At 41.9% G+C, this 22,934-nt stretch overlaps 10 protein-coding genes across 14 annotated transcripts; 6 read left to right on the plus strand and 4 right to left on the minus strand.

Moving 5' to 3' along the window:
• The first annotated feature begins 77 nt into the window (after positions 1 to 77).
• Positions 78 to 1,543, plus strand: Vta1 (vesicle trafficking 1). Its single transcript, XM_018007949.2, has 4 exons — positions 78 to 212; positions 289 to 350; positions 434 to 584; positions 641 to 1,543. Exons 1-4 carry the CDS (start codon positions 103 to 105, stop codon positions 1,230 to 1,232), a joined length of 915 nt encoding a protein of 304 aa, XP_017863438.1. The 5' UTR covers positions 78 to 102; the 3' UTR covers positions 1,233 to 1,543.
• Positions 1,428 to 5,243, minus strand: LOC108614044 (putative acetylcholine receptor chaperone). The gene is made up of 3 exons (XM_018007954.2): positions 4,551 to 5,243; positions 2,212 to 2,350; positions 1,428 to 2,147 (listed from the first exon to the last, which is right to left on the minus strand). The coding sequence occupies exons 1-3, from the start codon at positions 4,668 to 4,670 to the stop codon at positions 1,924 to 1,926; spliced, it is 483 nt and encodes a 160-aa protein (XP_017863443.1). The 5' UTR covers positions 4,671 to 5,243; the 3' UTR covers positions 1,428 to 1,923.
• A 490-nt stretch (positions 5,244 to 5,733) lies between these two features.
• Bro (Brother) lies at positions 5,734 to 6,522 on the minus strand. Its single transcript, XM_018005798.2, has one exon. The coding sequence runs from the start codon at positions 6,500 to 6,502 to the stop codon at positions 5,837 to 5,839; it is 666 nt and encodes a 221-aa protein (XP_017861287.1). The 5' UTR covers positions 6,503 to 6,522; the 3' UTR covers positions 5,734 to 5,836.
• Positions 6,523 to 6,886: 364 nt separating this feature from the next.
• On the plus strand, positions 6,887 to 8,370 carry LOC108613660 (uncharacterized). The gene has a single exon (XM_018007241.2). It carries the CDS (start codon positions 6,887 to 6,889, stop codon positions 8,279 to 8,281), a length of 1,395 nt encoding a protein of 464 aa, XP_017862730.1. The 3' UTR covers positions 8,282 to 8,370.
• LOC108613668 (transmembrane protein 60) lies at positions 8,297 to 8,781 on the minus strand. Its single transcript, XM_018007255.2, has one exon. It carries the CDS (start codon positions 8,766 to 8,768, stop codon positions 8,373 to 8,375), a length of 396 nt encoding a protein of 131 aa, XP_017862744.1. The 5' UTR covers positions 8,769 to 8,781; the 3' UTR covers positions 8,297 to 8,372.
• Positions 8,782 to 8,874: 93 nt separating this feature from the next.
• alphaCOP (coatomer subunit alpha) lies at positions 8,875 to 13,125 on the plus strand. Of its 2 annotated transcripts, none has more exons than XM_018007238.2 (3): positions 8,875 to 8,986; positions 9,091 to 10,144; positions 10,203 to 13,125. In XM_018007238.2, exons 2-3 carry the CDS (start codon positions 9,199 to 9,201, stop codon positions 12,965 to 12,967), a joined length of 3,711 nt encoding a protein of 1,236 aa, XP_017862727.1. In that variant the 5' UTR covers positions 8,875 to 8,986; positions 9,091 to 9,198; the 3' UTR covers positions 12,968 to 13,125. The 2 variants fall into 2 exon arrangements, with proteins under 2 accessions (XP_017862727.1, XP_089323917.1); XM_089467791.1 differs by having other exon boundaries at positions 8,929 to 9,024.
• Bgb (core-binding factor subunit big brother) lies at positions 10,199 to 14,715 on the minus strand. The gene has a single exon (XM_089467798.1). The coding sequence runs from the start codon at positions 14,561 to 14,563 to the stop codon at positions 13,919 to 13,921; it is 645 nt and encodes a 214-aa protein (XP_089323924.1). The 5' UTR covers positions 14,564 to 14,715; the 3' UTR covers positions 10,199 to 13,918.
• A 10-nt stretch (positions 14,716 to 14,725) lies between these two features.
• Mettl2 (methyltransferase-like protein) lies at positions 14,726 to 16,160 on the plus strand. 2 transcript variants are annotated; one of them, XM_018007244.2, is made up of 2 exons: positions 14,726 to 15,147; positions 15,204 to 16,160. In XM_018007244.2, exons 1-2 carry the CDS (start codon positions 14,942 to 14,944, stop codon positions 16,021 to 16,023), a joined length of 1,026 nt encoding a protein of 341 aa, XP_017862733.1. In that variant the 5' UTR covers positions 14,726 to 14,941; the 3' UTR covers positions 16,024 to 16,160. The 2 variants fall into 2 exon arrangements, with proteins under 2 accessions (XP_017862733.1, XP_017862735.1); XM_018007246.2 differs by having other exon boundaries at positions 14,796 to 15,023.
• nSyb (neuronal Synaptobrevin) lies at positions 16,040 to 20,884 on the plus strand. 3 transcript variants are annotated; one of them, XM_089467799.1, is made up of 7 exons: positions 16,040 to 16,192; positions 16,727 to 17,268; positions 18,110 to 18,152; positions 18,384 to 18,534; positions 18,630 to 18,788; positions 18,846 to 18,897; positions 20,497 to 20,884. In XM_089467799.1, the coding sequence occupies exons 3-7, from the start codon at positions 18,124 to 18,126 to the stop codon at positions 20,721 to 20,723; spliced, it is 618 nt and encodes a 205-aa protein (XP_089323925.1). In that variant the 5' UTR covers positions 16,040 to 16,192; positions 16,727 to 17,268; positions 18,110 to 18,123; the 3' UTR covers positions 20,724 to 20,884. The 3 variants fall into 3 exon arrangements, with proteins under 3 accessions (XP_089323925.1, XP_089323927.1, XP_089323926.1); XM_089467800.1 differs by lacking the exon at positions 16,040 to 16,192 and adding an exon at positions 16,211 to 16,344; XM_089467801.1 differs by lacking the exon at positions 18,110 to 18,152 and having other exon boundaries at positions 16,042 to 16,192.
• Positions 20,749 to 22,645, plus strand: LOC108613665 (uncharacterized). Its single transcript, XM_089467804.1, has 2 exons — positions 20,749 to 20,911; positions 21,538 to 22,645. Exons 1-2 carry the CDS (start codon positions 20,749 to 20,751, stop codon positions 21,723 to 21,725), a joined length of 351 nt encoding a protein of 116 aa, XP_089323930.1. The 3' UTR covers positions 21,726 to 22,645.
• The last annotated feature ends 289 nt before the right edge of the window (positions 22,646 to 22,934 follow it).

The following is a 22,934-nucleotide window of genomic DNA, read 5'->3' on the forward strand; positions in this document are numbered from 1 at the left end:
TAAGTCTTTCTGACAACACTGTCATTCACAATAATCTTTTTACTGCGTTCAAAGAAATAGCTTGGAATTTTATTGGATAGAATTTTATTGTGCACGTCAAAGATGGAGTTTCCCCCATGTCCGAACTCATTGAAGTCCATACAGCACTTTCTGAAGCTGGCCCAGGAGCATGATTCGCGTGACATTGTCATAGCCTACTGGGCAAGGCTCTAGTAAGTAGATGCGCGATGGGTTTCCCTGCCAGTAAATTTCGCATAAGCAAAATGTTTTTGTTAATTAATTCTAAAGTGCGCTGCAAATTGGCTTAAAAGCGTCATCTCAGAGCGCAGAGGAGACTCAATTGCTGTTAGGTAAGCGCACAGAGATTATATTATATGATTCTTTTGCACCGATGACTCATCTATAATTTTATTTGTTTTGATTGGGCTCACAGCTATTATGGACTGGTTGGAGCAGATGAAGAAGACGCATGCAGATAACGAGGCAATAACCAACGATATAGCTGCCCAGGCGCACATTGAGAACTATGCTCTAAAACTATTTTTATATGCCGACAAGCAGGATCGCGAGGAGAACTTTGGCAAGTAAGTGGAAGTTCAATTTATATGAATTTGTCACATTAATCCCTTTATATTGTCAGGAACGTCGTGAAGGCATATTATTCCAGTGGTGTTCTCTACGACATATTGCTGACCTTTGGAGAGCTCAGCGAGGAGGCGCTTCACAATCGTAAATACGCCAAGTACAAGGCTGCTTACATTCACAACTGTCTGAAGAACGGCGAGACTCCCATACCCGGACCCTTCCCAGATGACGAGTCTGCAGAGCTAAATGGCGAAAGTCCAGCTGGTGTCAAGGATGACGCCGGCACCAATGTGACAGCTCCCGAAGAGCCATCTACTGACTCGCAGTCGGATAACGTCGAGCCCTCCTCGCCAGCTCCACAAACAACACCTCCCACAGTCGAGGAGGTTTTAAATAATCCGAACAAATTGCCCAGTCCGCCGGTGGAGGAAGAGAAACCAGGTGGCTTTGAGCCATACGTGCCCCCCGCTCAACCGAATGCCGCAATTTTCCAGCCGGCTGTGCCAGTTCATATAACACCCGATCAAATGATTACCGCCCAGAAGTATTGCAAGTACGCAGGCAGCGCCCTTAATTATGATGATGTGAAGACAGCAATTGAGAATCTGCAGAAGGCCTTGAAGCTGCTCACCACTGGCGCTGAATAAGATACCCTAAAAGTACACTAACCCCACACACAAACACACACACACATCCACACAGTTAAAGCTTGGAGCACGTGCACCGTTGAAACCACAAAATTAATAATCTCTGAAGAATTTGCTGGCCATGCTTATTGGACGTAAAATAGAAAGAAAACCCGAAATACGACGACTGATGTTGAATAATAGTTTAAAACAGCATTATATATATGTATATGTGTATGTATGAATATGAGTTATTCAAAAATTTATTAAAATTGTTGCTAAAATGTTGATGGCCGCGACAACTACAACATGAGTGCCGTATTGCAAAAGGATTCTGGTCTTTGTCTTTTTATAGCTATACTATAACTCGTTTATTAATATTTATAACTTGAACACTTTTCGCTTTTTGTTTATGTATATTATTTATATATATACGAGTATGTATTTCTGTGTATTCTTTGGCACCAAAGTGAAAAAGAATCGTTTCAATTTTGTTTTATTCTATATAAAAAATTTGATTTAATTTATAACTATAAATGAGAGTTGTTTCGTTAATAGCTTGTATTATATGTTATGTATTAAGGTCGCCAATTGAGCTCGAAAAATTTCAACTAATTGTGCTAAAAGAAAGCTGTTTACAAGTGCGTCTATGAGTTGAATTAATGATTCCGACTATATATACGATCAAAAATCTAGTTATCCGTGGCATTATCTACTCCTGCTTGAGCCCATTCGCTTGCGGAGCATTGACGGCCGAGAGGTCAGCGGCCTCCTTGCGACTGGTCTGATACCAGACGACCAATCGGCCGCCCAACATGAATGTGAACACCAGCGCCGGTCCGGAACGCTCGAAGGGATCACTGACCATCCAATGCTGGTAGATGCCCAGCAGCATCAGCAGCAGCAGCAGCACATTCGCCACATTCTTGATCTTGTCTGCGGATGAGAGTGTCGAAATGTTTCATATGCATTGGTAAGGCGTACTATTTCCTCTACTTACGATAGGGTATTAATGCCATGGCCAGGCCGCACACAATCTCCAAGATGCCAACGGTGCGTCGATACCATTTCGAGGGTATCTTAATGCCAAACATAGCCGTCAACGGAAATACCTTGGCATATTTCACGTATTCTGTGCGCTGCAAGGGTAAGTGAAATGGAAAACGAAAATTAAATTAGATTTGCAAGGCGAGGGTAGTCTAAGAGTTAGTTATTCAGAGATTTATTCAAGTTCTTTTATATCTCCCACTTAGCCAGCACTAATTTGCCAGCTCTATATATCCGAGATGTTTCCTGGATAGCTACAATTTATTCATTTATCATATATTCTGCTTACGCAAATAGTTCGAACATCAATCCTCACTTTGGCACTTGCTCCTAAATGACGAGCTCACTTAGCCAGAACTCATTCGCCAAGTACAAGCACATACGCACATTCATACATACACTCACATATATGTACACAGCCATATTCATTCAGTTTAGCCCATTTCTCTCTCTCTCTCTCTCTCTCTCTCTCTCCTTCCGTATGATGGCAGGCGATGCAATATGTTTATTTTTATAAAAAAGAAGAAAAGTCGCAAACCCAAATGTTGTTTGTCATACACACTCGCAATTTCAATTTCTATTTGAATTTATTTCATTTTATTTTGTTTGGCATTCGCCATTTGCGGTTCTCAACACGAAGGTGTAATTAAAAAGGCTAAACCATTGCAACAACAACAAAAAATAATAACAACAGCTGCGCTTGGGCTATAAATTGAAAAGCGTTGCAAATCAAATACCATACCAAAAGAACAACAAGAATAACAACAACAAATCAAATACAAAACGTGCTGTAAGCCAAATACCACAGCAAATTACTTTATATAGTATACAATACAAATTATGTGTTTGTAGATATTTCATTTTGTATATTTTCAAAAATTTCCTAATATAAAATCTAGAATTTGTTTTCTTTTTTAAGAGACTTGTAAACAAAAGAAGAGCAAATCACATTAATGCTTATTGTTTCTATATTTTATGTAGCTATATACATATATGTACATACATACATACGCATATATATATAAGCACGTGAACAGCAAATTTATTTACACAACAAAAACGAACGCCTACGCATTGTGATGCTTGCTAATTTCCATGGAGCACTGATTACATGTGAAACAAGTAAGACTGCTCTAGTGGGGAATGCTCGACTAAGATATACCCTGAATATATATATACATATATACACATCAAAAATGAACACCGGAACCTATGCAGCTAATGTGAATATCTAATGTGAATGTCTAATATCTATAGAGGAGCATAGTTATATATTCATATATGGACTCAGTTCGTCGTATAAATATATTCTATCATGCCTTCTCGGCCTGTTACATACATTTCTGCAACAGATTCATACTCTAAATTCCCATTTTCAATGGAGCCAGGGTATTCAAATTCATCATTTTTGCAGAGTCCAGAGAGTTAGAAGACATACATATTTATAAGTATAGCTAAAAATGTGGTCCAGTTTTGGCGTCATCTACTTATTATGAACACAACTACAAAGTGTTTGGCTGATAAAAACTTATTTCTGTGAGATATATATTTCTATATATATCTAAATATTCCTGAAGATCGTTGCGTTTTCAAAAAAGTTGTCATGAAGGCCAGCCGCCTGGCATTGATGAGGTCGAGTTCAATGGTGCAGCTAGACGATTCTATTAGTCTGTCATCATTTTAAGAATTTCCGTAATATTTCCTGAGTATTTCAATTATATTTTTGGCTAAAATTATGGCTACAGCTGACTTAAAAAACTTTTGAACATTTTTTAATAAAACTCATTAAAAATAATCTGTTATATTTATAAGAATGTTGTCATTGTACTAAATCATGACTTATACAGATCTAGATCTAGTTAGTAGAATGAAGTCCCAATTTTGATTAGGAAGCTCAGCTATTAACGTAAGCCCAAAAATTGTATAATAATAACAGCTTACAGTTTCTCTATTTCAAAGTAGAATACAAAAACGCTAAAGCATATCTCATAGTAATGCCTAATCCTACCCTGTACCAGAGCTCGTATCTCTTAGCCCAACAAAACTCATTTGCTTAGACAACTTATTTATTATTTAAACTCTCCGCTCAGCCCACTGCTACAAAGCTGACCCAGTTATATAAGAAACCCGTTATACATGAAAGAGGATATGTTTTGGTGGTTAAATTCCGTTTCAGCTCGGCATGAAAAATCGATGAGCTGCCGCTCCCGAAATGCCGACTCAAGGTAAACAATGTGATATAACCGCGTATACATATATTTGTCTATGTATATAATAATTTTTCATCCTTACCAGATCCTTGTAGAGATCCTTGCTAATATGCGGCGTCAGCTTCAGCGTGCCCACAAATATGAAAAACAGGCCCAGCAATATGGACAAACTCTTGAGCACAATCGTATTCGAGGCTGGCATTTTGTTTATAGTGCTTGACTTTAAATCACTCACAGACACTAAAAGCCCAACTGTCTATAATATTTACTAATTATTATAATATCTTGTTGTTGTTATTGGATTGCTCGCTGGGTTGAGCACATAATTTGTATGAATACTATTTTGAAATCACAAATTTGGGGCGCGCTTCTCGTGCGAGAGCGAGAAGAGGCGGCGGCTGACGGCTGGCTGTTGGCGGCGGCGTGGAGGCGTGGCCAGATGATACTGGGACTCGAATTCATATAGCATACAACACCCTATAATACACCGGTCGCTAAATTTAGCGCACGTCGCAGCTTCTTACTCGACCACGACGGACAAAGCACACCGAAACACACAAAAACAAAACCCAAAGTTATATGAAATTCAAAATTTGAATGTTTGGGCGAAAACACTTTGTGTGGTATGTATAATTTTCTATAAACAATTTTTGCTCGCTTTCCCTAGGCAGTTTTCGTTTGCTTCGTGTGGACGCACAGACGCGTTCGAATTGCTACTTAAACTGAGACTGAAAAACAAAATCGACCAGTTGCAAAATTTCTATCAGCAGCATCCCAAAAGGCCGAGTGCCAGAAAATCAATATGCTCCCGCTCTCGCCCTCTCTCTGTCGCTCTCACAAATGCCAAACGAGATCAAAATGAGAGCGATAGAGAGAGAGAGAAAGGGGAGAGTGGGCTGTTGGGCTGTTGGGTTGTTATTCATAAGGAAAGCGCCCTCAGCTCATAAGAGAGTGAAAAAGAGAGACAGAGAGTGAGAGAGCGAACGAACAAGAGAGGGAAAGTGTGAAGCAGAGTCAACTCGCAGCTGGAACGAGTTTTTTTTTTTTTTGGGGTGGTTCCCCCCTTGGGAAGTTACGAGGTGTAATTAAGGCCAAAGACCCCGTGTAACAACCCTTATGAAACAATGGCAACAGGGCTGCAAAGCAACTCAAAAAACACTCAAAGAAAGCAGTTAGTAAGAGTTCAAATTAAATTGAACGAAGTATATAGAACTCTGTGATTCTCATGCAGATGAGGATTTGTTCTTGATACAACACTTTAATAATTCTTATTCATGCTTTTTTATTTTCGATCAATATAAGCTAAGACTTTAAACGTAAATGCTATAGTAAAGCTAAAGAATTCATAAAATCGAGTCCAAGCTAGTTTCACCAGCCCATTGGAGCTCCTGGAACTGGACCGGGACCGGGACCAGGTCCAGGACCACGTAACATCGCCTCTTGTGGCGGTGTATACATACGTTTCGAGTCAGCCATGCGTTGATTGTAGCTTTCGATCTGTTCCGCCAGCTGGGCATCCTCCTGTAGGGCGCGACCTTCATCGAAATCCAGGCAGGCAACGCCATCTAATCTCTCCAGATCCAACCAGCCACGGAAGCGCACACAAACGCCATTCATAATGAAATGGGAACGCAAGTGCACCTTTCCGCGTTCCTTGTCGAAATCGCACTCCTGTTCCTGGGCGTAGGGATTGTGATTGGCATTGAAGTAAAGCTGCAGATTGGTGCCCGTTGGGACAAACGAGAGCTCAGCGTAGCCCTTGCGACAGTCAGTGACGAAACGCATCCGACGCTCGTCTATGGCGCGTCCCCGGTAGCCCGTGTATCGCACCTCGCTCTCTCGGCTCAGTCGCCGGAAAAGCTCATCCGATTCGTATTTGGACTTTTGATTCGGTACAACGCGTGGCATTTTGAATATGAAACGCGGCTTGGGTTGCTCATAGAGTCCCATTGCTTCATATGGTGGCAACTGGTGCGGATGATGATGCATTTTCTGATCTCTTAACAGCTCCAGACGTAAATTCATACTGATCATTGGTGAGTCCAGAAATCTTATTTATATGGTTACGCTTCAGCTATAGCTACCTGACTTTTCAAATTTTTATGATTATGGTTAGCAGCTGCAGTCATCATATAGTGTACCTGTACCTGTTGCCAGGTGTTCAATTATAACTCTTGCCAATAAAATCTATTCTTGAAAAAAGTCGCTAGCTGATATTTTTAAATCTTAACAGACAAAACATTTTTGGCATTGCCATACCGTTTTATTGCCCTGCGATTATTATTCGCCACAGGGTGTTCCATGTACACGAACAGCTGATATGTTTTATTGAAAACATTCACACACAACGCACATCAAGAAATTTGGATTTTATTCAAACAAATTTTGTAAGGTTCACTTTAAAAAGGATCATAAACTATGTCTCTGGTTGCATACGCGGCAAGCAGTGATGAGGAATCAGATAATGATGAGGACTCTACGTCTATGCAAGTACAACTAATAAAGCCAAGCGTTGCGACACAGAATGGAGCTCCAGAAGTAAAGGCAACTGTGAGCAATGGACATATTAGTGATGACGACGACGATGACTATATACCTCAAGAAGTGTCCTTACAGGAGTTGAAAGCGAACACTACGGGTCGGCTACATCTTAGCCTGCCTAAGCCAAAAGCAGCTGCTGGCCCAAATCCGCAACAGGAAAAGGTGGATGATCAAGTGACGCAGGCCTTTGCCAAGCTGCCAATGCCAAGGGCTGCAGCAAAGGTTACCGCCATTATAGAAGAAGTGGACGATGAGTTCTTGCACAAAAAGGCTGTTCCTGCAGGTAGCGAAGCATTGGAAAAACCACCGCCAGCTGTTGCCAGGGAACGCGTTAAGATTAGTATACCATCTCTCAGAGACTATGCCGATGTGGACAAGGAAATGGCAGAGAAGCTGAAGAACAAACAACCACAACTCAAGTCTACAAAAGGTTGCGGCTTGCTGAGCATTTTACCACAAGCTAAATCTGAGCGGGATTTCGCCAGAAAAACAGAGTCCGTGGCAGCGAAGCCAGCAAGTAAAGACGAGCCTGCTCCACAGCCGAGCAAGAATATTCCAAGAGTCAGTGCCTCATCAGCTTTCGTACCAGATACTGTTAAACAAAGACGCGCTGCTCACAATACCGAAGGCGTCGATGGACTTAAAGCCCCGTCTGCAAAGCCATCCAAGTCTTCCAAGCCAGCTGTCTCGCTGGTGAGCGTCAGTGACAGCGAGGATGAGGAGGAGGTAGCCAATTCTGGTGACTTTTTCTCACTGAACAGCGAAGAGCAACTGCCAGAGGTGAGCAGCAACGAGATTAGCGCCTTGGTGGCCAAGCGAGCAGCCAAAATGAAAGAAGCTAGCGTTAAGTATTTGACGGAGGTGGAAGAACGCAAGGCAATTGAGGAGGAGGCGATGCAGGTGGAATCAGAGCAGTTGCAACATGCTAAGAAACGCTACCATCAGCAATTGAATGCTGAGGCCATGGACGCACTGGTGGGCAAGAATGCTAAGAGGCGACGTAAGGAGGTGAAGGAAATGCAAGTGATTGACATAGTCGGCGATCAAGTGATGCCGGATCGTGAGGAATGGATGCGTACAGCTCTGGCCTCGGCCACCACATACCAGCCAACGGGTGTGCTGACAGACGAGGAGCCAGTGGCGGGCACAAGACGTAAACATCAAATCACATACCTGGCACACAAGGCGAAGGCGAACGAAGCTGAACTGCAGGCCATGTGGTCGGCCAATAGGCAGACACGTCGAGCCACACAAAGCAAATACGGATTTTAATGAACTCGCTTTGCATTTCTGGATTTCATTTCTTTTTAATATGAATTACAATTAGACTTAATATATACATAAATACATAAATAGTTGTTGTTTAATGGTGCCAGCTTTCGCGCTTTCTCAGCTTTCCACCTACATAGACGATGGCAGTGCAGAGGAGCAACATCAGAGGCGCCATGGTCACATAGATGGGTATCTGTTGTGGATACTCCAGGGTAATGCAGATCATCACCTGAGAAGTTATCGTCAGCCATACACCCACAATGTTCCATTTGTAGAGAGAGAGCAGGTCAGTAAGGCGATTCAAATTACGCCATTTGCGTATAAATTTGATGAGCACGTAAATTATAAGAATGCAGTCGAAGAACCAGAGTGGTGTGAAGGTAACAAACCAATTCCAGGTTGTGCGTGGATCTAGTCTTAAGCAGAGCAGTATAAGAAACACTAAAACTATAAACCATGTGAAAAGCGCGCGGTGTGCCAGTGTCATTTTGCTTTAATTGAACTTTTACATTTTATAAACACCAAAATTGTAAACAAGTGAGCGAATATCGTAACGAAGTATGTTTGTGATATCGATTGGTAACGATGGGGTACCGATATGTCGTATCGATATATGCAGCTGTTCTCTTGGGCGTTGACAACTCTACAATTGCTGCTGCATAGAAGAAGATAATTGACGTGTCACTTGAAAATTTTGTAAAATTGGTGTGTGTTTTTACATAAAACCATGAAATAAATTAATTGTATATGTTTATTTATGATCACATAATCCACTACAAATGCTAACAATTGCTGTTGTGTAATTCTAGACAAGAAAGTGCCTGGCACAGACTGCGTAAGTGTACGTCAAAGAAAAGCCGACTACAAGTTAACACATCGCCACGGCAGCAACAGCAACAGTGAAGGAAACTGCAACAATGCTGACCAATTTCGAGTCCAAATCGGCTCGTGTGAAGGGTCTTTCGTTTCACCCGAAACGTCCATGGATCCTGACCAGTTTGCACAGTGGTGTCATTCAGCTATGGGACTACCGCATGCATACGCTGCTGGAGAAGTTCGATGAGCACGATGGCCCCGTTCGCAGTGTGGCCTTCCATCAACAGATGCCACTGTTTGTCTCAGGCGGAGACGATTACAAGATTAAGGTGTGGAATTATAAGCAGCGTCGCTGCATATTCACGCTGCTGGCCCATTTGGATTATGTGCGCACAGTCGCATTCCATCACGAGTATCCATGGATCTTGAGTGCCTCCGATGATCAGACCATTCGCATCTGGAATTGGCAGTCGCGCAACTGCATCTGTGTGTTGACTGGCCATAATCATTATGTGATGTGTGCCCAGTTCCATCCGACTGAGGATCAAATTGTTTCCGCCTCGCTGGATCAGACGGTGCGCGTTTGGGACATATCTGGACTGCGTAAAAAGAATGTGGCACCTGGTCCTGGAGGACTTGATGAGCACCTTAAGGGTCATCCCGGTGCCACCGATCTGTTTGGTCAGGCTGATGCGGTGGTCAAGCATGTGCTGGAGGGCCACGATCGCGGTGTCAACTGGGCGAGCTTCCACCCAACCCTTCCGTTGATCGTATCAGGTGCCGATGATCGCCTCGTGAAGCTGTGGCGCATGAATGAGTACAAGGCCTGGGAGGTGGATACGTGCCGAGGTCACTATAACAATGTGTCCTGCGTGTTGTTCCATCCACGCCAAGATCTGATCATCTCGAACGGCGAGGATCGCAGTATTCGCGTTTGGGACATGACCAAGCGCCAGTGTCTGTTCACATTCCGGCGTGATAACGAACGCTTCTGGATTATGGCAGCACATCCCACACTAAATCTTTTTGCTGCCGGCCACGATGCAGGTGAGTTGCAACCTTTAGGTAAATTGAAAATTAGGTCTAAAACATTTGTTTTTCGCAGGCATGGTGGTCTTTAAGTTGGAGCGCGAGCGTCCTGCTTATGCGGTACACGGAAACATGTTGTATTATGTGAAAGATCGCTTTCTGCGCAAGTTGGATTTCACCACCGCCAAGGATACGGTTGTGATGCAGTTGCGTCCCGGCAAGTCGCCTGTCTATAGCATGTCCTATAATCCGGCACTGAATGCTGTCCTTATTTGCACGCGCACCAACAATCTGGAGAACAGCACCTACGATTTGTGCCAGATACCCAAGGACAGCGAGAACGATCGTCAAAACGAATCGGACAGCAAGCGCAGCTCGGGCATCACAGCCATCTGGGTGGCACGCAATCGTTTCGCTGTGCTCGATCGCAATCAGCAGCTGGTGGTGAAGAACTTCAAGAACGAAGTGACCAAGAAGATACCAACGTTCTGCGAGGAGATTTTCTATGCCGGCACAGGCATGCTGCTCATACGCGATCCGGAATATGTTACACTGTACGAGGTGCAGCGTTTGGTCTCCGTCGGCAGCATTAAGCTGGCCAAGTGCCGCTATGTGGTGTGGTCACCGGATATGTCGCTGGTCGCCCTGCTCTGCAAGCATTCGGTAACCATTTGCGATCGCCGGCTGCAGTACTTGTGCACCGTGCAGGAGAACTGTCGCGTCAAGTCGGGCGCCTGGGATGAGTCGGGCGTGTTCATATATACGACCAGCAATCATATCAAATATGCCATCACAAATGGAGATCACGGCATCATACGCACTCTGGATCTGCCCATCTATCTGACGCGCGTCAAGGGCAACCAGGTGTTCTGCTTGGACCGCGAGTGTCGCACCCGTGTCCTGCACATCGATCCCACGGAATACAAATTCAAGTTGGCTCTAATTCAGCGCAAATACGATGAGGTTTTGCATATGGTGCGCAACGCTCGTCTGGTTGGACAGAGCATCATTGCGTATCTGCAGCAGAAGGGCTATCCAGAGGTGGCCCTGCACTTTGTCAAGGATGAGAAGACGCGCTTCGGCTTGGCTCTGGAGTGCGGTAACATTGAGATCGCATTGCAGGCGGCCAAGGCATTGGATGACAAGGATTGCTGGGATAGATTGGGCCAGGCAGCTTTGCTACAAGGCAATCATCAGGTGGTCGAGATGTGCTATCAACGCACCAAGAACTTCGACAAGCTAAGCTTCCTCTACCTAATCACTGGTAATCTGGACAAACTGAAGAGAATGAACAAGATTGCTGAAATACGCAAAGATGTTTCGGCTCAGTACCAAGGTGCCTTGCTCCTGGGCGATGTCAGGGAACGCGTGAACATTCTCAAGAACTGTGGACAACTATCGCTGGCCTACTTGACCGCAGCCACTCATGGCTTGGATGAGCTGACAGAATCACTGGGCAACACCATCAGTGCAGAGGGCAGCAACTTGCCGGAGGTGAATCCGAATGCGCAGCTGCTGCAGCCTCCAGTGCCCATACAGCAACTGGAGACCAATTGGCCACTGTTGTCAGTGTCGAAGGGCTTCTTCGAAGGCGCCATGGTGACGCGTGCCAGCAGCAGCGCGACAGCACGTCAGGCGCTGAACATAAACGCGGATGCCGCACTGGACGAGCACAATGCTGGCGGAGATGGCTGGGGCGCTGATGCCGATCTGGGCTTGGGCGAAGATGATGATGGCGATGAGGAGATGCATGATGCACTTAGCAATGATGAGGCACAGGATGATGCTGCTGGCGGCGGTGGCTGGGATGTCGGCGATGATGATCTGGTGGTGCCCATTGAGCTGGCCTCCAAGATCAAGGCCTCGGCCTTGGACAGCAACTACTATGCGGCGCCCAACAAAGGCCAATCGCCAGCCCAGCACTGGGCCAACAATTCCCAGCTGGTGCTCGACCATGTTAAGGCAGGCGCCTTCAACAGTGCCTTCCGCCTGCTCAACGATCAGCTGGGCGTGGTCAATTTCAAGCCCTTCAAAACGCTCTTCTTGCAGAACTACGCCTGCTCCCGCACTAGCTACACCGCCAACCCCAATCTGCAGTCGTTAAATGGATATCCACTGCGTAATTACTCAGAAACCAATCCGAAGCTCCAGCGTCCAGCGCTAGGCATCAAGCTGAATGACCTGGTGTCCCGGCTGCAGTCTGGCTACCAGTTGACCACGGCGGGCAAGTTCACCGAGGCCATTGAGAAGTTCCACTCCATACTGATAAGTATTCCGCTGCTGGTGGTGGAGACGAAACTGGACACAGCCGAGGCGCAGCAGCTACTAAAAATCTGTGCCGAATACATTGTCGGCCTGAAGATGGAAACGGTGCGCAAGGGCATGCCCAAGTCCACGCTGGAGGAGCAGAAGCGTCTTTGTGAAATGGCCGCCTACTTCACCCACAGCAAGCTTCAGCCTGTCCATCAGATTCTCACTCTGCGAACCGCACTCAATATGTTCTTTAAGCTGAAGAACTATAAGACAGCCGCATCGTTTGCGCGTCGTCTGCTGGAGCTTGCTCCGCGGCCGGAGGTGGCGCAGCAGGTGCGCAAAATATTGCAGGCCTGCGAGGTGAATCCCGTCGATGAGCATCAGCTGGAGTATGAGGAGTTCAACCCGTTCAACATCTGCGCCATTAGCTGGAAGCCGCTCTATCGTGGCAAGCCCGAGGTGACCTGCCCCTTCTGTGGCAGCTCCTACGATCCCCAGTACAAGGGCAATCTCTGCACCGTGTGCGAGGTCAGTCAAATTGGCAAGGATTGCATCGGTCTGCGCATTTCCACACTGCAATTCCGTTAAACGGAAAAGGGAAACGAAAAACAATAATTAGAACCCTTTAAATGTCGGGCTTTTCCAAGCAACTTTATTTGTATTTCTAGAGTTAAACATGTTTATAAAATATACATTAATCAAAAATATATAAACGATACTGAAAATATATATTATATAAATGAAAATATACAGGAATTCAGAATCAATTCATATTGACTAGATGCTTTGAGCATGGCCTTGAGAAGGTGCGAACTTCGAATCGCAAGCTGCGCGAAGGTCACTTACCGTGATTTTTGTCCCACTCAAGGACTTCAGCTTCTCGAAACTTCTGTACACAGAAGAAAAAGTGCCACCCGAGCTAGATCAAACAAAATTGAAGCCGAATCAGGTCAAGTAAAATCTTTTATATAAAATGATGCTATATATCATAACTGGAATATTCCACGCTAAACTCCAAAACATATAAGGTATACCCTACAGCCATTAAAAATGTAAATTGTTTGATTAAATTATTTTCATTAATTATTAATAAATAAATGACGAATCAACGCGTCATCTTTAAATTTCCGGAATTATAATGTGTACGTTTATTATGTATTTTGTATATGTATGTGTATATTAGTATATATATAGTTAGCATACGTCACTAAAATTGTACATTAAAATGTTATATTTAATACCATACAAGAATACGTTAAGTAATTTACTATAAGCTAAACTAAGTCTACGAGCATTTTATTCGAGCGAATCTAAACGTAAGCGAATCCGTATCCATGTCCGTATCCGTATTCGTATTCAAATCTCGCATTTGGTGGCAAGTTTGGATTAGAGCATTTGTTCATCTGTTCAGTTTTCCATAAAGTATTGAGTATTAGGGTATTGAGTCTCATGCTGCTGTTGCGGCTGCTGCTGCAACTGCTGTGATTGCTGCTGCAGCTGCTGCTGCTGTGACGGCGTTGTTGCCGTCCAAAAGTCCAACTAACGCCGCCACATACTGGCGCCCACTCCAATGCCGCCGGATGCAACGCCTCGACGTACTGCCTCCATCTCATCCTGGCGATTGTCGCGATAAGCGCGCTTAGTATCTTCGAATTCACGCAGCCGTTGATTGTAGCGATCAATTTGGTCACGCAATATCGCATCCTCGTGCATCGCACGTCGTTCGTCAAACTCGAGGCAGCCAACACCATCTAAACGCTCCAGATCCAGCCAGCCGCGGAAGCGTACACAGACACCGTTCATTATGAAATAGGATTTGATGTGCACCTTGCCGTGTTCCTTGTCAAAATCGCACTCCTTGTCATGCAGGTAGGGATTCTGATTAGCATTGAACACCAGCTGCAAATTGGTGCCAGATGCCACAAAACTCGTCTCGGTGTGTCCCTCACGGCAGCCGTTCATGAAGCGCACCTGGCGCTCCTCAATACTGCGCTCCCGATAGCCCGTATAACGGATTTCGCTCTCGCGACTCAGACGCCGAAAGAGTTCATCACTTTCAAACTTAGACTTCTGGTCGGGCACCACCCGTGGCATCTTGAAGATGAAACGGGGCTTGGGCTGTTCGTAGAGTCCAATTGTGTCGTAGGGTATCATATTGGCCAGTGCAGCAGCCTCATTCATCATTTTGAAATGTTTTCTTGCACAAGCTACTTTTAGATAAAGAGTATTTGTTTGTTAATCAGATGTTTTGGCTTGAGTATTTATAAATTGTTTCAATTTGCTGCAGTCAGCAACACAACGCATACAACAGAAATTATTTTGCGGTTTTGTTATACTAACCGATAGGTTGTGGAGGCTAGTCGATTAATACACACACACGCACCCTAATTTGATGCGCTCGCCTAACCTAATGTTGCCATATGACCAAAATATTATAAAAGTCTGGCTACACTTAGCGCCATATGGTCGTCTGCAACGCGGTTGTTTGTTTACAAAGTTAATTTCGGAATTATCCTCGCAGGAAGGAGAATATGAGCAGCGAGTCAACGGAACCCATAGAAAATGCTGCTGACAATGAAAAGCGTCCACAGTTTGGCACACGTTTACTCAAGGATGACGCCGATGTATATAAGCACAACGCCTGGTAAATATCTGCAACGTTGCTTTGCCAGCAAAACTTGGGAACACACCCGCAAGCGCAAGAAACCGGGTGGAGCTGGTAATCGCATACTCAGCGATGCGCGGGAGGTGTTCGAGTTTAATGCATGGTATATACAGAATACGGATAACTCCCACACATAAATGCCTAAAATGTATTCTACAGGGACCACGTGGAATGGGATACAGAGCAGGAGGAAGCTGCCCAAGCAGCTGTTGCAAAGAATTCAACTATAAAGATGAGCGATGATCAGCGAGAACGTTTTCAATCGGAAGCGCCGAAGTTTTGGGACTCGTTTTATGGCATACACGATAATCGCTTCTTCAAAGATCGCCATTGGCTCTTCACGGAATTTCCCGAACTAGCGCCCATTTCGAACAACGAGCACTCAGAACCACGCAGCATCTTTGAATTGGGTTGTGGGGTGGGCAATACCATTTTGCCCATACTCCAATACAGTACCGAAACCCAGCTGAGAGTATATGGCTGTGACTTTTCGGCACGCGCCATCGAGATACTCCGTAGTCAACCGCAATTCGATGACAAGCGGTGCGAGGTCTTTGTCATGGATGCCACGCAGGAAGAATGGAATGTTCCATTCGAGGAAAACTCACAGGACATTATTGTCATGATCTTTGTACTCTCCGCCATAGAGCCATCGAAAATGCAGGGTGTGTTAGATAATTGCTATCGCTACCTTAAACCAGGCGGTTTATTAATGTTTCGGGACTACGGACGCTACGATCTGGCGCAATTGCGCTTCAAGAGCGGCAAATGCCTGGAGGATAATTTCTATGTGCGTGGCGATGGCACTATGGTCTATTTCTTTACGGAACAGGAGCTGCGCAGCATGCAAACCAAGGCTGGACTAGTGGAGGAGCAGCTTATAGTAGACAGACGGTTACAGGTCAACCGAGGACGTTGTCTGAAGATGTATCGTGTTTGGATACAGACGAAGTTCCGGAAGCCTCTCTTAAAGTCGTAGAAATCAATGCCACTCGTTAGTTGATATAGTTAGGACTATAAGAAAAAGCTACTCGTTAGTTCTGATTCATTGAGCTTTTGTACTCGTCCTTAAATGTTGTGCGAGCTTTTTCCCAAATACACATAACAGTTAGAAAAGCTGCCAGTTTTCGCAGTTGGCTAAAAACGTCGTAAGTGAAAATTTTCTTTGTGCTAAGCAAATGTATTTAATTTATTATTACATTATATATTATACCAACTAAATTTGGGTTAATCCCACTACTAAGTTTAACAACAAAATATTCAATATATATAAACAGTTCGATTGAAGCTCTTGATTTGGGTTAGCAAAAAAATGGTGTTGTGTAAAATTTCATTGATTTTTTGTCAAGCTAAGCAAATTTAGAGCCAAAAGTAAATGAAATCAGAAAAGTTCACAAATCAATTTTGAAAGGCCCAAAAAAGTGTTTTAAGTGCCCCTGGGAGTATGCAATAAATAGTTTTAGAAAACTATATGTGAAATTGAGAAACTATTGAATACACCCAAGTTCTATATGTGAGTGTGTGAGTGCGGGTGTATGTAAATATGAGTGCATGTGTTTGTGTGGGCGTTAAATAAGCAAAAGACATTTGAGGCCGACAATTCAATAGAATAAACATAACGAATAAGCTAACAAATACTAAAAATAGTATGCAACTATTTTTATACTTTATTCATCCTACAGTTTGAAAAACAAGGGCCAGAGGATTCCTTCACACACAGCGCTGCTTGCAAAAGGTTGTCGTGGCAAGTGGTACCCGCACATACACACACACTCTCTCAGTCACTCACACACACGCATCTGCCTGCCAGTTATTTCCCCGTTTGTTGCCTGTGTGTTGGAGCTGAGCGTTTTCATTGAGGAAAAGCTCACAAAGAGCGCGAGGCGAGCGAGCGAGAGAGAAAGAGAATTTAACGGTCAGCAAGGAAAGAGAGAGAGAGAGAGCGAGGAGAGCGAGAGAGCATTGCCAGCGATAACAAAAACAACGAATAGCCAGAGTTTAGCTGCACTCAGCGACCTCCCCTCCGGCATCCGGCAGCAACCCCCAACGAAAGACATTTTGGCCAAGTGCATAAAAGTCCACGGGACACGGACAACGGACACAGTCAGCCGTCATCGCAATTCGAGTCCAAGACTCTGGGCAAAGTTCAAATTTGTTAATACAACAACAATAACAGCAGCGGCTGTTAAAACAGCAACAACAACAAACCCAAACAAAAAGCAATGTAAGTAAATGGCAATTATTGATTTCTCTTGCTCTCTAATCGTTACGCGCAAACAAAAGGCTTTACAGTGAGAAGTCTATTAATCAACAGCGCCCTTGAGGCGGACATCTCCGCGAACCGGTGCTTACTTTAGCTTACTTTTTATTTGAACAAAAGATTCTACGCTGTCTTACCCTCGCACAAAGAAATTCGAAATTAAGATATACAAATCAATGAAATTTCACGATATTTTCAAACTCGAATGGCTAGCAAATATGCTAATTGTTAATCGATAGAATACGAGGAATGCAACAATAACAATTTTAATTGTAAAATTAATAAGGGATCTATCTTAAGTTAATTTTGTTTGCCTGTAGGACTCGTATGTATGTAGGTGTTCGCTCGCAAGAGCTTTCACTGTATACACACACAAAATAAAGTATACGCCGCATGACCACGCAAATACGTATCATATATGTAAATAGTGGCTCAACAATGTATTTGTTCAATTTGAAATTCTTAGTGCGATATATTTGTGGATCTATTGTGTGCGTTGCCACCTCTCACCAAAATTATTTTTCCTTTTTCTTTTGCGTCGGCCAACGCTGGTGGACGTGCCCCTGTCCGCCGATACCATCGCATCACATGGCAACTTTCCCGCACCGCACCGCAAAATCGATAAACTTAAACACAAGCTGTCGTGCCCCATGAGTTAGTCATGCAAAAAAACAAAAACCTTGTTCTTTTTTTTTCTTGGGATGCTAATGGGCATATTAAATGCATTATATATATGTTAAATGTAAAATTGATTAAAAAGGTTATTTTTATTGAAGTTTGATTTTGATTTTAATTACTTTCTAAGCCGCACACTAAATCATGGGCAAGAAAGACAAGAATAAGGAACCGTAAGTGCCCAGCTCTATGGAGTAGTTCGTCTAGAACTTGCGCACTTGCCCCTCCTCTAACATACCTACACACGCATATTAAGATGTATTTTCTGTAAATGTTGCTACCACATCATGTGTAACTCAATAACCCTAGCTAGACCAGTACTTAAATCATTTTGAGTGCTCCGCGGGGAGTTGATTAGAGTCGCCATTATTGGATGACTAATGATGTGGCTCATCTATCTGTAGGGCGGATGCTGCAGCAGCTGGCGATGCACCACCCGTTGATGGCCCACCGGCGGGCGAAGGTGGAGATGGTGAGATTGTGGGCGGACCACGCAATCCCCAACAAATTGCGGCACAGAAGCGCTTGCAACAGACGCAGGCTCAAGTTGATGAGGTAAGCATTCCTCACTCCCTCCCTCTCCCTACAAATATGATGTATGTATATACATATATTCCACTTGATTAACTTGCTGCTTCTCTTTCACTCAGGTTGTAGACATTATGCGCACGAATGTGGAAAAGGTGCTGGAGCGTGATGCCAAGCTCTCGGAGCTGGATGATCGTGCCGATGCCTTGCAGCAGGGCGCCTCGCAATTCGAGCAGCAGGCTGGCAAGCTAAAACGAAAGTTCTGGTTGCAAAACTTGAAGGTGAGTTGAGAAGACAGTTGATAAATTTAAATTAATTCGCATTCATTAATTTTGCAGATGATGATCATAATGGGCGTTATTGGACTGGTTATCGTTGGCATTATAGCAAGTAAGTTAATCGTGCGGAAATTGTTTAATCGTGTTCACATCACATACGATAACCCAACCAGGAATACAACCCCATATATACACACACACAGATCAAGTACACATAATTTAACACCCCCTCCAATCAAAACCCAAAAATGTTAATATTATTTTTCTATCATTTATAATAAATAATTCAAACCTCTTTTAGCTCTAATTTGATTTTCTATAATTTTGAAAACTATGCAAAACTAAATTGATTTGTTTCGTTTGTTTTTTATTCCGACACACTTTTTTTTCTCTAGGTAACTTTATGTAGATTGCTAAAAACTAACTATAAGAAAAATTGCTATGTAACTTAGTTACAAACAAATGCTTAAACAAAATCAACCCGACTATATATCAAATTCAAAACTCATTTAATCAACTGCTAAAGAGTAGAGAGCAAAACTCACAGTTCAAGTGTCGTACGTTTGATGATCGTTCGCTTCAAAACTGAAATTGAATATAAATTTGAATTGACGCCTTATCGATATCGATAACAAAAAATAAGAAATCGAACGATTCATCGAGCCATTGCATCCAATTGTACTTAGCATATCATGCGCTCCAACAACCACAAAAAATCAAAAACTTAAAAAATGTTCAGCATCATCTGGTTCCATACGATATATAATACGCACCAGGTTCGGTAATTTGATTTAAGGCCGTGTTTTGTCTTTTTTAGTGTAATTATGGTATCTTTGTGTTTTGTATGTGTTGCTCTATATGTTTGGGTTGAGCACCATGAACACCCTGTGTCCGCTAAAGCCAAGTATATTTCGAGTATGACCTTTACGATATTCATTTATACCCCGTAATTTGTAGGATCTAGTGCTGGTTCATTGTAATTGGAATATGGATAGCGTAGTCCGTAAAATAGTAAAATTAGTGTTATGTTTTTGTTTTCGTTTCTTTTTGTTTTTATTGACATACTAGATAGTAACTATGTCCCTTTGTAACATACTCGATCTCGTCACGCCACGCCCCTCATAATTATATATATACCATCTATATAGAGTATTTGACCAAGGTCAGCAGCAAATGCATAAAGTACTGCAAAAAAATAAAAAGCATTCTTATCTAATTTCTTTTGTTACGTTTTTTTCCAACTATTTGATTATTTTTCTATGCACTACAAGTCCACACCCAATGTCCATGTCCACTTCCACGCCCACGCCCAAGCCAACACCAACTGCCACGCCCACATTTACTGTGTACACTCACCAAACTTTTTTATCACACAATTACAGAGAAAGACGAAGAGAAATAAAAATAAAAGCAAACAATTTGTGCAAGCTTTTAGCTTTATGTTATGTTTACCAATACGAACTATTCAAATGAACAAATTCTTTAAACTATTATGATTTAAGGTAAAAAAGAAAATAAATCAGAAAAAGCAAAATATTTCAGTTGCAAATATTATTGCTAGGTGCACAAATCACTTAAAAGCTATTTATTTATTTATTTTTTTACAATTAGTAAGTACACAATCACCCACATAAGAAGTAATTTTAAAAACATTGGTTCGATTGATTTTAATGGCTTGTATCAAAAATGCAATTCCACAAATTTTTCGTAGAACCTTTCATGTCGGATGATGCTGCTGTTTCGCCATCTCCTGCTTTGCAGCAGGTTCATGCATCCGCACCAGCAACAGCATCAGAATCAGCACCACTACCACCACAACAACCACACCACACACTCAAATCCGAACCACCACCAACGACACTTGAGAAAACTCCATTGGCTGAGAAATTGACCGATGACCCACCGAGTCCGACGGATGACGTGGCGACTGGACAATAAATACGCTCATAAACAACAAAATAATATGAATAGCAACAAGTACAACCAAAAAACCAAAAACCAACAGCACTACATCAACAAAATAACATCAAAGAAATTTGAAAAACAACTGCAATTGAACCAGACCAAAAAAGAAAACATTACACATTCAATTCAAACCATTCGCAAAAACAAAACTATCGAACACTGTAAGCAACAGCAAAAACAACCAAAAATATCGATTATCATTTTATCTGCATGTGTGTGAATTACCGTTATTGTGCGCAAATTTCGTTATCATTTGAAACATTTGAGAGTGTGCTTCATGATCTGTTGACTCTTATTGATGTTGTTTCCAAAAGAATATAATTAATGTGTTCTGTTTTTATTTTCCATATATATACATACATGTATATGGATTGTTTATTTAAATTTTAATGCACCAACAGTTTGAACGGGGGACTGAATGTAACTGAAATCAGATTTACTGAAATCAAATTTGTATACGAGTTGGTTGGGCAACATGAAATATTCTACGCTAAATTATTAAATATTAATTGTATATAGTCGAGGGCACGTTTTATAAAGTTAATCTTAGCTTTATCGGATGTGGACCTAACAAATTCATTATTATGCTTTCAAATAACATAACAAAGCTTTTTAATAATGTCCCCAGCCCCTTCTAGAAATCAATTGAAGTGTATTATATATGGCGTATACGTATTTGTAATCGTATCAATGTAATTGTCATTCAATTGAGCAAATCATTAAGGACACATTTACCTTATATGCTGTTGACCTCGCTTTTTTCTCTCTCTCTCCAAACAACTCACAGATAAGCTGGGCCTCATAGGCGGTGAGCAGCCGCCGCAGTATCCACAGTATCCGCAGTATATGCCACCACCACCACCGCAACAACAGCAGCCACCTGCCGGCGGACAATCGGCGCTGGTTGATGATGGGACCGGAACAGGCGCTGCAGCTGACGCCGGAGCTGGAGCAGGTTCCCATGCGGGCGTATAAGTAATTATGGATGGCATTTACTTGTAAAGCCAAATAAAACCTTTGAATTTCAAATTTCAAATATATAAAATGAAATAAAAATAAAAAGAAAATTAACTTGAGAATTGCAAACATTTTAAGGGAATTATGACTCAGTATAAACAAAACATAATTATAATATAATAAAAACAATCCTAAGAAGACGCTCCGGACAAATTAAAAGTTGTTGCTAATTTGTTTATGGTTACATTATTTCATGCATATACTAAACAAAAATAAATATATATAGACAAATAAAAAGCTATATATATATATATATATGTATGATGTATATATATATTCTATTCAAGGTTCAGGTTGCTTCCCAACATTTTCGCATTCGCAAAACTTTAAACTCAGTTTCTACATGACAAAAATCTAGAAAAAAAACTCTAAGCTTTTGTTCCTAAATAAAAGTTACCAAAAAAGGAAATTATTGACATGTATAATCCAAAAATAAAAAATATATACATATATATAATTGCATTAATATAGAAAAAAAAAGAGAACAACAATCTACTTATCTATAAAAAAAAAAAGTAATTAAATAAATTAATGTGCAAAAACATATTTCAAAAGCAAATGTAGTCGAAATAAAAAAATATATATACATAAAACAAGAAAAACATTTAGCAAAAATATACAATAAAAATAATTTGCAAAGTTTTTGTTTGATTGAAAAAGAAATTGTTCACACTTAAAAAAAGAAAAGAAAAAATGGAAAAACCAAAACAGTTCAACGATTAAATTAAGAGCTTCTCACACAATTTGTTAAAAATGTTTGTTTAATTTGGTCAAAGTTAAAGACGGCTATAAATATATTGTATATCGTATATATAAATATGTTATGATTAAAATTATATTTGACTATTTATTTAAAAAAAAAAAAAAAAGAAAGAAAAGGGAATTACTTAGCTGCATAAACTATTTAACTATGTACGATTATATAGGCAAAAAAAAAAAAACTCTACACTAAAAAATTCGACGTGAAAGAGTATAGAATCGTTTAAACCAACAACAACATTAACATATTTAAACAATCAAATATTTATTAATTAAACAAGCGCCTGCCCAAAGTGCTTTGCCAACAAGAAACAAACAAACAAAGAAAATAAATATATACATATATTGAACAAAACAAAAAATATTTAAAAAATGCAAGAAGTAAAGAAAAACGGAGGACAATGTGCA

Source organism: Drosophila arizonae, chromosome 4 (assembly GCF_054131065.1).
Source record: "Drosophila arizonae isolate 15081-1271.41 chromosome 4, UAZ_ARI_1.0, whole genome shotgun sequence".
In the NCBI taxonomy this organism is placed as follows: Eukaryota; Metazoa; Arthropoda; class Insecta; order Diptera; family Drosophilidae; genus Drosophila; species Drosophila arizonae.